Here is a 14,942-nt window from a genome sequence, read left to right on the forward strand (position 1 = left end):
GTGTTTAGTATCAAAGTTCAACCTAATAAATTCTTAAATAAATTGCCGAAAGGGATCCAAAGATATTACCGAAGAAATTTGCCATATCCAATGTAATTAATGAGAGAAATAAATTGCTAAACAATTTTCAAATAAATTGCCGGGAATATTCCCTGAAGAACTACCGAAACAATCTTTGCCGAAAGCATAAATTCCTTGTATCATACTCGATTATCCAAAATGTACGAAGTTGAAATTTTGACTTATTACTACAATGTTGGTTTTAAGTAAGTCAAAATTTCAGCTTCATATAGCTAAATCGGAATTTGGTGCGAGCATCAGACTCCCGAAGAAAAAAATCGAAGTTCGCTCGCTCCAAATTCCGGGCTTCAACTGGATTGATAATATGTTCGTGAAGCTTTAGAACGGAACTAAGGATAATCGAGTCCAAATTTTGTATGTGAAAACGTAATCTCACGGACCTGATTGTTTTCAATCTATAAAACAAAGGGGTTGTTGCTCAAACTGAAAATACAAATTCCATTTATTATACGCAATCAAGTTATCAAGTTTTCAAACATCACATGGCGGGGAAAGTGTTTAATCAGTACATGTACTTGTTGTTGTTGTTGCAATGGTTCGGATTTTCAAAAACAAAATGTTCTTTAAAATATGTATAGCGCGTTTAAATTTGCGGTCTGATTTTTCCCGCGACGCAATATATCATTACATATACAAAGAAATTGAGGGTGGATCGGTATTTCCTTTTACAAAAAAAAAAAAAAACAAAACAACCTGGAAGCCACTTAAACTGGCACCCCCTAGGCACCCCTTAGGAAAAAATCCTAGATACGCCAATGCCGGGGCCACTTTGTTGTGGGGGCCCCTTTTCCAGGGGTATATTTCTGCTTATTTATAATAAAAAAAAACTGAAAAATATCGATAATTCTTACAAAAAAGTACTAATGTCATTGTGGAAGTGGAAAAATTTAAAGCTAGGACAATTAGCTTAGCCAGGAAAAAAATGGTAAAATCAATCAGAACAGAGATCATGATAAAGAAATATAAAGTAAAATCGTTTTTTTTTTTTGCGGTTTTAGCCGTTTAGAGTTATTTATAATCCATATCAGAGTCTCTAGAGAAATGCCTAAACCAATTTATAGCGAAAATCTTTGAAAAATTTCTAGTAAATTTTGTAACGCAACGCAGTTTTTTGCGAGAACGCCCAAGAAAATGTCAAGTGGAATCCGTAGAGCAATCTCTTGAGGAGTTGCTGGTCGATTACCATGATTTTTTTTGCGGAACTTCAGCAGAAAAAGTTTTAACGCGCCTGCCAAAGGGTTCTCTGGCGACTTCCCGAAAAAAAAAACAACAAAAGTCTGAAATCAACTTCTGGGGAAACTTCATCGTGCAATAGAAATTCCGCTATTTTAGAAGGAATTCGAATAGAGACAGTTAAAGATTTGTTTGCGAAAACCCAGGGGATGTTTCTTATGTAATTACTGACTTCATTTCTTATAGAAAAACCTGTGAAACTTCTAGAAAACCTTTAATGGAAATTGCGAACGAAATATTAGCGAACGAAATGTTGATACTGGTATCAGACCATTAAGGGGTCGCACGGTCCACCTCTGGGTGTTTGACGCGGCCCAGGGTACTAACGCAGTGGAAGGTGTGCAATGGAGTATTAGTTTAATACAACGAAACAAAAATAAATCGAAAAGAGGCAAAGTCCCACCACGTTGCGGTAAAGCGAGTGGTCCCCGAAAGGGTGACTAACACTCCAACAGAGCCACGCTTGTGGTAGCAGCAAAAGCTAATACTCCATCGCACACACTCCCTAGGTTAAGGCTGCAGGGGCGGAGAGCATCGTTGTTGGAGAGAGAGAAATACGCACCCATCCCTATCTCCGGAGCCGACACCAAACTCGACCACGAAATCCACGGGAGTCCCGTGCAATAATTCGAACAAGAAGGACGTTCATCTCCAAGTCGCAAACGGTCGAAGTTAATATCGAATCGAGGAGTAATTCGTGACTAAGCCTATAGTAAAGACCACGGGACATCTGAGCCCAGAAAAGATCCAAGGATCTGGTTATGAATTTTAACCAAGAACCCCCCCCCCCCCCCCCCCCTTCGCGAGTGACGTTATAGTTCCCCGCGCGGCCCTAGTCGCAAACAGTGCGGTAACCAGCCCCCCTCATCGTATTTCTAGAGGGCAGGGATACGTGTTATTTTGTTGAAACCGCAGAGAAACAGCCAGGAGTGGCCGCAGGGTCGTTTAAGTGTCCGGCCGTACAAGAGGTCGAAAAATCGTTGGGGGTTGTGTAGAGGAAGAGCTGGGTTGGGCCAAGTGTGGGGCCAGCAGGCCCCAACCGAATCGTAACAGTGCAGACACTCGGTAGAACCATTATCACTGCCGGTTCAGCTCGCGGGACAACGTTAAGAGACCCGCCGGGTAAAAGTGTCTTAGTGATTCGCCGGTAGAACTAGAAGTGCGATCGAGAATCTCCGGCAGAACTGTTCAGTGCTACGGTCTATCGCCGGGTGACCTCAACGGCCCGGTTACGGTCCGGTTCGGCTTTAAGCAGAAGCGAAAGGTGGTAACGAGTTCGAAAGGCTATTTGGCGAAAGCTGGTGATGCGGTGTGCAGATGGGAGTGCGGTGATTCCGGGTTGGTTCGGTGATCCTGCGGTGCGTCGGTGTTCCTGCGGTGCGTCGGTGTCGCTGAGTGGCCCCAACGAGTGTGATCACAGTGCTTTTGCCAAATATGTAAATTGATCGGCAATAAAAGTTATAGCATGCTATTTAATTAAGCGTTTAAATCAAAATCAGTGTTAATAGTTATATTATTAGAGAAAGAAGATATTGTTTACAGGTAAAACCCACAAATTAGGAAGCTGACCGGTGAGTACACATTTGAGAACTGCTGTTTTTTAATTTCGTAGCATTGGCTAGACTCCGGTCGGTAACAATGTTTGCAAAACTTTCAAAGTTTTCTCAGATTCTGTTAGGATTACTTCACATATTTATTTTGCAAGACCCCCAAGAAATCTATGGATTTTGTCAGGAGTTTGCCATAAATAACATCCGAAGTGCAGAAATAAATGTTTCAAGAACTCAACCATATTATTCCAATAAACTTTCCGAATGCTACCGTAAAAAAATCCTACAATTCTTAACCGTGGAAAATTCTTCCAAAGTAAGTCCAGAGTTTTCGACAATAATGAAAACGAATATTGAGCAGGAACTTTTTAGCTCTACATTCTACAGAGTTTTATAGTTAATCCAGAGTTCAAGCGAAGTTTTTCTCCAGGATTTCGCTCTCTTGCTGCTCTCCTAAAACTGCTCTCCTAAAAACTTTAAAAACTATTTCGAACTTATTTTTGTTTCACATTTTTATTCGTGATGTGGGATTTTGTGGCGGCCCCTGAAATGTGAGGGCCCGGGGCCATGGCCCCCCTGGCCCTCCCTTAAATCCGGCCCTGTGTAACCATGTGTGCACGCTAAGAAAAAGTTACTCTAAAATGAGTAAGATTCACACAAAACAGAGCTAAACTGGAACAGCTCAAAAAATGAGTAATTTTATTTCCAGCGATAGCACTGGCCCAAGTGCAAAAATCCAAACAGTTTAAGCCGTATAATATTCTTCACATCGGCAAGAATATTATACAACCTAAATTGATGAGATTTTCGCACTTGGGCCAGCGCTATCGCTGGAAATAAAATTTACTCATTTTTGAGTTGTCCCACTTTAGCTCCAAAATGAGTGAATTTTCTGACCGTGTGTTCCTTGGGAGAAGTGCGAAGAAGGTTATGAGGATGATCAACGATCATTTTAAAAGACGGGTCTGCTGTTAAGGAAATGACGGCTTTAGAGCAGCTAACGTTGAACTGCAGTAAGGTGTGGCCACGGTGCTTCATTTACCGTTATTATCAAAAAAAATATACCATCAAAACCTGAAACGCCAATCTCTTTCTTCATCATTCCTACACCTCTGGACAAATTTTTAAAAAAATCGTTAGACGAAATTTTGAGTTACGCCCTTTTAAAGGGCCTAACCCCTAAAAAATCAGGGTTTCTATAGAAAAACATCATATTTTATAACAGAAGCATGTTTCTGCCATCAAAATTTGAAACGCCATTCTCTTTCTTTATCATTTCTACACCTCTGGACAAATTTTGAAAATAATCGTTAGACGAATTTTTGAGTTACGCCCTTTTAAAGGGCCTAACCCCTAAAAAATGAGGGTTTCTATAGAAAAACATCATATTTCATAACAGAAGCATGCTTCTGCCATCAAAATTTGAAACGCCATTCTCTTTCTTTATCATTCCTACACCTCTGCATAAATTTTGAAAGTTATCGTTGGACGAAATTTTGAGTTACGCCCTTTTAAAGGGCCTTACCCCTAAAAAAATAGGGGTTTCTATAGAATACCATCATATTTCATAACAGAAGTATGCTCCAAAGTCCAAAATAACGAACAGTATCATTAATAATGCTACAATTTGATACTATGTACTAATATTGAATGCCTTGTGTATAAAAATTAGCCATAACGCCAGTATAAGGGAAGTATTCTTTAACCTGTAGGATACAGACGTTGTTGGCTTCATTTACTATTATAGCCAGAACAATGTACAATGAAAAACATAAACGACAGTTCATTTACTTTTTCATTTATATAGTTAATGCACACCCATAAACTGAATTTAAAAATAATGTTGGTCAAATTCTCCAGTTACGCCCATTTGAAGGTCATAAGTACTTATAGTAGAATTATTATAAAACTTAGTTTCATTTAATCACGCTTATTCTTCGGTAACGTAGTTTAGCAGATAAATATAGAACTATCATTACAATTGATCATCTCAATCCTTAATTTTGTATGTTTATTAATTGAAAACAGCATTCACCAAAAAATCTAACGAATGAGATAGGCACATGCCATCGCTTGTTTTGTCTTTAAAAAAGCAATACAAAAAACTTACATCCCACGCTATGAATGGCAATTGATACAAACATGATTGCTCCCTACATGTTTGAAAATACTTCCCTTATATTAGCGTAATGGCCAATTTGTATACAAACATCAATACAAATAGCCAATATTAGCGCATAGTATCAAATTGTAGCATTATTAATAATACGTTTTATTATTTGGGACTTCAAGGCATGCTTTTGTTATGAAATATGATAATTTTCTAAAGAAACCCTGATTTTTTAGGGGCTTGGCCCTTTAGTAGGGCGTAGTCTAACTATTATTTTAAAAATTTGTTCAGAAGTGTAGGAAAGATAAAGAAGGAGCATGGCGTTTCAGGTTTTGATGGCAGAAGCATGCTTCTGTTATGAAATATGATGGTATTCTATAAAACCCCTATTTTTAGGGGTAAGGCCCTTTAAAAGGGCGTAACTCAAAATTTCGTCTAACGATTATTTTAAAAATTTATCCAGATGTGTAGGAATGATAAAGAAAGAGAATGGCGTTTCAAATTTTGTTGGAAGAAGCATGCTTCTGTTATGAAATATGATGATTTTCTATAGAAACCCTCATTTTTTAGGGGTTAGGCCCTTTAAAAGGGCGTAACTCAAAAATTCGTCTAACGATTATTTTCAAAATTTGTCCAGAGATGTAGAAATGATAAAGAAAGAGAATGGCGTTTCAAATTTTGATGGCAGAAACATGCTTCTGTTATAAAATATGATGTTTTTCTATAGAAACCCTGATTTTTTAGGGGTTAGGCCCTTTAAAAGGGCGTAACTCAAAATTTCGTCTAAAGATTTTTTAAAAAATTTGACCAGAGGTGTAGGAATGATGAAGAAAGAGAATGGCGTTTCAGGTTTTGATGGTATATTTTTTTTGATAATAACGGTAAATGAAGCACCGTGGTGGCACGTTCCGCTGAACATCGTCAGTAATACGAGCAAAAAGAAATGGAGCAGCTGGATCCAGAGGCGTCTTTGACACAAGCCAGGACGCGTACGGTGCCGTGACGTACATCCGCATTGAGACAGCCACCGGACCGGTATGTTTGCTGGTGAGGGCGACATGTGACCTTCCGGATCGGCATGATCCGCAGCTTAACGAGGCTTACAGAATGGGGATTGGAGTCGATGACATGCAACGTGGTAGAGGCATTGATGAAGTGAGAGAAAGTGAATAGCTCATGTTAAGGTAGTCCACGATTTCGTAATCCATGGTTCTGGTACCAGCCGGAGGAATGTTGGCAGGAGCAATACAGGGAAGTTCTACCGAAAAACTCCGTGCGTATTACTAGTTCTACTAGAACTACTAGAAACTACCGAAAAGATCCGTGCGTATTACTAGTTCCACGGCCGATGCTCAGCTCAGATGTTTACCCTGCAGAAGATTCCAGACAAATTCCGAGAGTACACCTTACAGACACACCATCTATTCATTGATTTTAAAGCATCGCTCACACCGAAAATAAATAAGCTTTGGAAAATAATGATTTTTTTGACAAAACTAATAAGGCTGGCATGTGAATCGCTGGATTGGTCAAAATTAAGTGTTCGTATCGCAGACTAAGCGTTCACCTCGTTTTTAACTTGAACAGATTGAGGCAGAATAATGCACACATAGACTTATCCAACATTACATTCGAAGAAACATTAGGAAATCGAACTCCTCGACTTTGCAGACGCTATTGATATCATCGGCAGTGAATGAAGCTTTTGTTCCTCTGAAGTAGTGAGAGAAAATGATAATAGGCTTCACAATAAACTCAATCAAGTTAAAGTATATGATTTCGGAAAGAAACAGAGACAGGTCTGGTGGTGTTGGTGATGAGATAGTGATTGAAATGGTTATTTTAGAAGTAGTAAAAGATGTTGTGGAAGTATTCTACTGTGGGATTGTAGTTACTCGACTGAATACATGTATACAAAAGAATAAGGTTGCTGTCATTCACAGGCATCGCATAATTAAATATGTGATTTTTCCCAATCCTATGATGGCAATACTTATCAGCAAAACAAGTGTATTACGTTGTTTGTAAATTCGGGCTGGGTGAACACTAATCAGTTGTATTCCATCACTATCAGCAGCATGATGGAGCTGTTGGCAGTGCTTGCCATTTTTCTGTGTGTGTTCAGTTTTAGTCTAGCATTCCCAACTATAAATCCTGAATCGATATTCATTCCGTTGGTTCACCGTGTGAGGGATGATGTTAGTGACGTTTTCCAAGCAGACTCAAACGAGTTTCCCACTGACCCTAGGGTGCCGCCAGTAGTTACGGATCAAGACGCTCAAGTAAGATTGTGTTGAAGATTATGGGTTTATGTTTTGACTGAAATACTTCTTTCAGGCTGTCTTGCAAGACTACGGATTCCTTAGTTCGGATGACATAATCAATCGATTGGATCAAACAACAGATAGTGCCAAGGATGCACTGAAAAGGTTTCAAAAGCAATTCAACCTCACAGAAAATGGAGCACTCGACGATGATACCAGGAGACTTATTTCGGCTCCTCGCTGTGGCGTAGCTGAACTCAACGCAATCGAAGACAAGTGGACAAAACGGGCATTGACATTCAAAATTAACAGCTTTCCGAGGAGCGTGCCACAAAGCGAGGCACGAAATTTGATAAATCAAGCTTTCAAAGAATGGACCAAGCACGTGCTACTAAATGTAACAGAAGTTAGTCGTGGAGAAGCCGATATCTATGTCAGTGACGAGCAAAAAATCCACGAAAACCGACTGGGCAGTGAATGTAGATTTACAACCAACACTACTCTTGCGCATGCCTTTTTTCCGGAAGTTGGAGATATTCACTATAACACTGACCGAAGCTATACATCAGAAGAATTCTTCAGTGCAACCATTCACGAAATCGGCCATACGCTGGGATTAGACCACTCTAACTCCAAAACGTCGATAATGTTTCCCTTCCACATTCGCTATCACACGGAAATCCCCGAGGAAGATCGTCGCGCTCTTCAGGCTCTCTATGGTGTTAGTCGCACCACAACAGCCATTCCAACTGTGCCACCCCGAACGGAAACCCCGGTCCCACCTCTATGTTCACTGCACAAATTCGATGCCATACTGAACGACGCTCGTGGCCAAACGTATGCTCTCGCAGGTGACTATTACTACCCACTTCGCGATCGGACACCCAGAGGGCGTCGAATTTCCTCAAAATGGCCAAAGTTACCGGGTAGCGTAGATGTCGCCTTCACCTATCGAAACAACAAAACATTCTTCTTCAAGCGCAATCGAGTATGGGTTTACGCGGACAACCAGCTGGAAGCCGGCTACCCGAAGCCAATCGAAGATGATTTCCCGGGACTTCCCGGCAACCTAGGTGCGGTATTTGTTACAAAACAGGGAAATCTGCTGGCTCTGAGGAAGAAACATTACTGGTTCTATAGTCCTCGGAAACGGCCCCAGATTGGCAAAGAGTTTCCTCGGTCGGTGTTCGATTTCCAAGGCATGCCGGTCAATGTAGATGCCGCGTTGCGCCATACCGACGGACTGGCGTACTTCTTCAAGGGTCGTAATTATCATATCTTGAACATGACGGACTACACGATGGGACCCGCTACACCGATGAAGCGGCGTTGGTTTGCGTGTTAGGATTTATATTGTACCCAACCCACCGTTTTAACACCGTGTTTTGGCATTTGCAAGCCTCCAGGTAATTCTTCGTTACATCATGAAACCTGACCTCGAAATGTTTGACAATTCTCAGGTCATGCAAGATAAAGACAAAACTGCCTTCTTCCACGCGGGTAGAGGTAAAATACTGACGATCAAAACGTGATATTGGTTGAATAAGAGATAAAAGATCTGAAAATAATATCTAAAATATGTTCCTGGAACATCTAGATCAATCGAATAGCTCGCTGCTATTGGTAATATTTTACAAAATCTAAACATGTTATGATGATGATGTTCCAGGAGTAAATTTTTGACATTAATTTCAGATCTTTCAGCTCTTATATCAATCAAACCAATATCACTTTCTGATCTTCATGTCAAAATATGCTATTATTGAGCTCTTTTCCTCTACCCGGGTACCAACATTGTTGCTGAACTTTTCTTGCTCATCTGTCAAAATGACCAAAGAATTTTGAGGTTACATTTATTGGTGTAATGAAGTATAGATAGATAAGCAGATAATATAGTATATTAAAACTTTTAGTGCATAGAAATTCGATTCCACAAAGCGTCAAACGCGATTGAGCTAAATACATACATGAAGAAGTGGAGGCAAGTCAGTTTTATACTTCTTTCGATGATGAATTTCGGATATCGTTTTATCCGATATTTTTGAAACATGCCGAACATTCCCAGCGTATTCTTCATTACACCAACAAAGCTAGCCATGAAAATGTTTGACACTTCTGAGGTCATTATGACAGATCACGCAAGGGCCCATATAGCCGAGGCGGTAAACGCACGGGTATTCAGCATGACCATGCTGAGGGTGACGGGTTCGATTCCCGGTCGGTCCAGGATCTTTTCGTAAAGGAAATTTCCTTGACTTCCTTGGGCATAGAGTATCTCGTGCCTGCCACACGATATACGCATGCAAAATGGTCATTGGCAGAGGAAGCTCTCAGTTAATAACTGTGGAAGTGCTCATAGAACACTAAGCTGAGAAGCAGGCTTTGTCCCAAATGAGGACGTTACGCCAAGAAGAGAGATAGAGATGACAGATCACGCACATGCACGAAAAAGACGGATCATATATTCTACTTTATTCTATATTATATTATATTATATTCTACTATATAATATAGTATATTATATTATACTATATTATATTCTACTTGTTGTCGTCCTTTTCATGCACATGTTATTTGTGTCAAAATGACCTGAGATCTGTCAGTCATTTTGAGGTTAGGTTCGTTGGTGTAGTAAAGAATCCGTCCAGCTTTGGACACCTTCTATATGCTGGGTTCGCAGTACAGTGCAGCGGATTCGTGGTTTCTTTTTCGTCGTCATACACAACGTACTCCTGCACACCGTCAGAGATCGTCCATAGCACACATCGCATGAAAACACCAGGTGCTTGCAAGTCCTCCTCGAGCTGGTATTCGTAGAAGGCCACCGGTCTTATTACCGTTTTGTACATTTGGTGAGAGGGCGAATCTATGCTATGCTATGCTATGCTATGCTATGCTATGCTATGCTATGCTATGCTATGCTATGCTATGCTATGCTATGCTATGCTATGCTATGCTATGCTATGCTATGCTATGCTATGCTATGCTATGCTATGCTATGCTATGCTATGCTATGCTATGCTATGCTATGCTATGCTATGCTATGCTATGCTATGCTATGCTATGCTATGCTATGCTATGCTATGCTATGCTATGCTATGCTATGCTATGCTATGCTATGCTATGCTATGCTATGCTATGCTATGCTATGCTATGCTATGCTATGCTATGCTATGCTATGCTATGCTATGCTATGCTATGCTATGCTATGCTATGCTATGCTATGCTATGCTATGCTATGCTATGCTATGCTATGCTATGCTATGCTATGCTATGCTATGCTATGCTATGCTATGCTATGCTATGCTATGCTATGCTATGCTATGCTATGCTATGCTATGCTATGCTATGCTATGCTATGCTATGCTATGCTATGCTATGCTATGCTATGCTATGCTATGCTATGCTATGCTATGCTATGCTATGCTATGCTATGCTATGCTATGCTATGCTATGCTATGCTATGCTATGCTATGCTATGCTATGCTATGCTATGCTATGCTATGCTATGCTATGCTATGCTATGCTATGCTATGCTATGCTATGCTAGATATTTCAATGGAAATTCTCACATCAATGTGCCCAAATATACCTCCATGAATTGATTAATACAGAAAATACAACTGTAATTCTTCCAAAGATTCTTGCATTGTTACTTATAGTGATTCAGGCAAGAATTCCCTCAGAGATTCCAGCAAGAGTTCATACAGAGATTAGTTCAGAGTTTTCTGCTGATATTTCTCCATGTATTACCCCAGAAATTCATGCCGCATTTCATCTTAGCATTTTTTTCCAAAAAAAATAATAAATTCCTCCGGAATCCTTTAAGAAATATCTCGATAGTTTTTTGGTAAGGATCTTTGCAAACGCTTATCCATCTCCAGGGTTTTTTTAATTAGGTCACAGATTTCTTTAAGAATACCTTCAGAAATTTCTCCTTGAATTGTAATTCAGGATTTCTCCAGCATTATTTAAAATACTATTTACGTGTAAAACAAAAAAATCTCCAAAAGTTTTCCTTTGAATTCCTGATTTTTTTGTCTAGGAATTTCTCCAAAGATTTCCCGACAGGTTTCTCCTGGTAGTTAAAAAACTCCTCCTGGGATTCTTTCAAAAATTTCCTTGGTATTTCTTCGGATATTCCTCCAGAGATATATTCAAAATCACTTCCTAAGATTTCTATAGGGATTCGCCTGAAGATTTCTTCAGAAATTTTATTATATGTTCTTTCAGACATTTATGCAGGGTTCCTGACATTCCTTTGATGACATATTTTTATCTCCAGAGACTTCTTCAAAATGCTTGAGGAACATCAGCAAAAAATTTCTTCAAAAGTTCTTCCATGGAGTTTTTTTTTTTATATTTTTTTTATAAAATTTCATAATAAATCCTGCATTGCTTCGGAAATTTTTCCCACGGTTTATTCAAAACTTCTTTGAGAAATTCCTTCAGCGATTTCTGCAGAGATTCCTGTAAGGATAGTTTTTAAATGGTCCTGCGGTTCCATTAGAAATATATCTTGGGAATCCTTCAGAGATACCCGCAGTTTTTTTTTTTTAGATATTCCTGCATGAATTTTTCAAAACGTCTTCCTGAAATTTCACAGAAACTACTGAATAATTTTTCAAGGACTCCCTGAAGTAATTTCTAAGAAATCCATGGTGGATTGTTTCATGAAATTTCTTAAGGACAGACTTGTTAGAATCCCAAAAAGGCCGCCACAATGGCCGACTTTGGCACTTACTCACAATTTCGAGGGCACACATCTCTTCGTAAACAAAATCAGCGCACCTGAGCTTCTTATTTTAAGCTTATTACAAGTGAGCATGGACAGAATAATAAAAGGCACTGTTGTTTGAAGCTTGCTTCTTGAGATTTGTGCGTCTGAAGTTCTGATGCACTGTTGAAGCCGGATTTCAAGACGTTTGTTTTTAAAACTTCTGGAGATATCAAAATCCTGATTTTTTTTGACATTCCTGAATAAAACTTTAAATATTAAATTAAATAAAGCTGTTTTATGGATGAATGCCTACCCAAGTAGCTTTCTGATGACCAATTGGTCATGTAGAGGTTTTAATAACCGTTAATAAGGCATACACCTTTTGTTTTAGTTCCATCATGATTGTAAGAGCCTTTTATAGCTTATTTAACTAAAAAATGCTACTTGGGTAGGAGAATACCTTAAGAAACACCATAAGATACCCCTGGATTTCAAGAAAAACCAATAATGAGAGACTTATGGAGGAACTCTGCAAGTGATCCCAAGGAAAAAATGCTTAAAGCAATTCTGGAGGGATTACTGAAAAAATCTGTAGAGGAATTTCTGAAGAAATATCTTAAAAATGACTGTTGAAAATGCAGATAAAAGTACTGATGGGATTCTTGAAGAATCCCTCAATAAATTTCTGTGGGATCCTTGGAGGATTTTCTGAATAAATCTTCGTTAGAACACCTAGAGATAGCGCTGAAGGTATTATCAGAAAAAAATATTACAGTTTCTAGAAAGCTTCGCACACAAAAATCCTAATGGAAATCCTGGAGATTAAATTATAAAAAAAACCTGGAGGAATTCTTTAGAGAACCATTGAAGAAATTATTTTTTTAGGAATCTTTGGAATTATACCTGGAAGGACTGATGAGCCTTCTGCAGGTATTTTTGGATAAATTTCTGTGAAAATGCAGGTTCTTTTAGATAAATTTCTGTGAAGATTTTGGATTAATTTCTGCAGGAGCTGTTGAGATAATCTTTGAAAAAAAAAATTGAAAGAATCAAGGCAAGAATCCCTGTGTGAAAATCCTATGCAACCAGGGAACTGTCAGAGAAACGCCTGGGGGAACTTCCATATAAATGTCCAAGAAAATCCTTAAATTAATGGAGTAATACCTGATGGATCTACTGGAGTAATTCATGCAATAATTTCTGAAAAAGTTTCTGAAAAAAAATTCTAAATTTGAAATGGAAACCTCGAGAGTAGACGTGTGCGCCGAAGCAGTTTTCACCGGCGGCTGCGGTTATAGTAATTTGAAGCAGCGGCGGCGGCGGCGGCGTGACCTTACTTTTTATTGTTTTAAGATGAGATACTACATCCAGTCATTAAAAAACGTCGATTCAAATTTATTTGTTTCCTGTACCTAAAGTACAATTTACAAAGGCTTAAACGCATGTAAATCAGAGGTTACAATAAAAACTATCCTCCTAAAAACTAAGCTATACATTTTAGAGATGAGGACGTTTACTAGGAAATTTATAAAGGATTCCACAAGATAGCAATTCACATCATCTCACGTGTCTTCAAAGGATAATATTTTCTAAAACTCATTTTAGACCAGTGCTGTTGGAATTCTGATAGGGTTCTTTTCAGGAATTCATCCAGGGATTTTTATAGGTGTTTTTGAGGAATTTCTCCAGAAAATACTCATTAGATTCTTCGGGAAGTTCCTCCAAGGAGCTTTCTAGAAGATCCTCAGATATTCCTCCACGGGTGGGATTGTAAACTTCTCTAGATAATCATAGAATCCTGTCTTCAGAGATTCTTTCAGTTTTTTTTTTCGGTGACCCCTAAAAATCTCTTCAAAGATTATTTCAGGAGATCTTTTAGGTCACTTCAGATTTTTTTTATTATTATTCTACAGGAATATCTCAAGAAATTCTTCTTGGAATTACTCCCAGCATAATCCAGTTGTTCAGGAATTGCTTTACAGATTCCTCGAAAAAAACTTTTTTTTTTTTGGCGATTCCTTCACGAATACTCCACAAGTTCCTCTAGGGAAAATGTATTAGAAAATTTTATCCACTAATACCATTCTAACATTGTGCAAGAAATTCTTTCAAGAATCCAGAAGTATGTATCAAGAATCCAGGAGTTTCTTCTAGGGTTTGCTTCAAATCATCCTTCAAAAATTTATTTGGAGGTTTATACAAGAATTCCTCTAGTACCTTTGTCTGCAATTTCCCGGATTCCCGGAGAATTTCTTTCAAGGATTCCTCCAGAAACTCCTTCATGATTTAATTTAGAAATTCCACAAGGATGTCCTTCAGAAATACCATAAAAGAGATTTTCATAGAAACTTCTCTAAGATTTTCTACCTTAAATTTTCCAAAACCTTCTCATAAAATTCTTCTACAAGTTCCTCCAATGCCATCTCAGGAGTTTTTTTCCTCTGTGTCCAATTAACTGAACTTTTGTGGCGAGTTTCAGGAGTTCCTCCAGGTATTCCCCAGGAACTTCTGCAAGAGTTCCTCCAACGATGGTTTCTGAAATTGTTTCAATAAAATTAAATCTCAACCGGGAATTTTTAAAAATTTCTATAGAAATTCCTTCAGGTAACCCTCGAAGAATAACTTCAACATATTTTATGAAATTTCATAAAATACTTCTGTAAATATCTGTGGATACATATCTCAAAGAATTTTCGGACGAATCTCAAGGAATTCCTGGAGGACCCGTGGCGGAATTTCCGAAGCAATCGCTAAAAATTCTCTAAAAGTTCTGAAAATAAAAAAAAAACAATGAAAAAAGCTAATCTCTTACAGACATTCATGAAAAATCCTTAAACTACTGAAGGAGTCTTAAGTGATATTTCAAAAGGAATTTCTTAGTAAGTTTAAGATTGAATTTCTGAACGATTACTCGGAGAAATTATTGAATATATTGTCTATCAAATTCCTGAAGATCTCGAGAGATACAGTAAGGACCCGATTTT

The 14,942-nt window shown here is 38.5% G+C and overlaps 1 protein-coding gene across 1 annotated transcript; it reads left to right on the forward strand.

Moving 5' to 3' along the window:
- Nucleotides 1–6,842: 6,842 nt before the first annotated feature.
- LOC109410820 (matrix metalloproteinase-19) lies at nucleotides 6,843–10,037 on the forward strand. The gene is made up of 2 exons (XM_019684355.3): nucleotides 6,843–7,256; nucleotides 7,312–10,037. Exons 1-2 carry the CDS (start codon nucleotides 7,053–7,055, stop codon nucleotides 8,581–8,583), a joined length of 1,476 nt encoding a protein of 491 aa, XP_019539900.2. The 5' UTR covers nucleotides 6,843–7,052; the 3' UTR covers nucleotides 8,584–10,037.
- The last annotated feature ends 4,905 nt before the right edge of the window (nucleotides 10,038–14,942 follow it).

This window comes from Aedes albopictus, chromosome 2 (genome assembly GCF_035046485.1).
Source record: "Aedes albopictus strain Foshan chromosome 2, AalbF5, whole genome shotgun sequence".
In the NCBI taxonomy this organism is placed as follows: domain Eukaryota; kingdom Metazoa; phylum Arthropoda; class Insecta; order Diptera; family Culicidae; genus Aedes; species Aedes albopictus.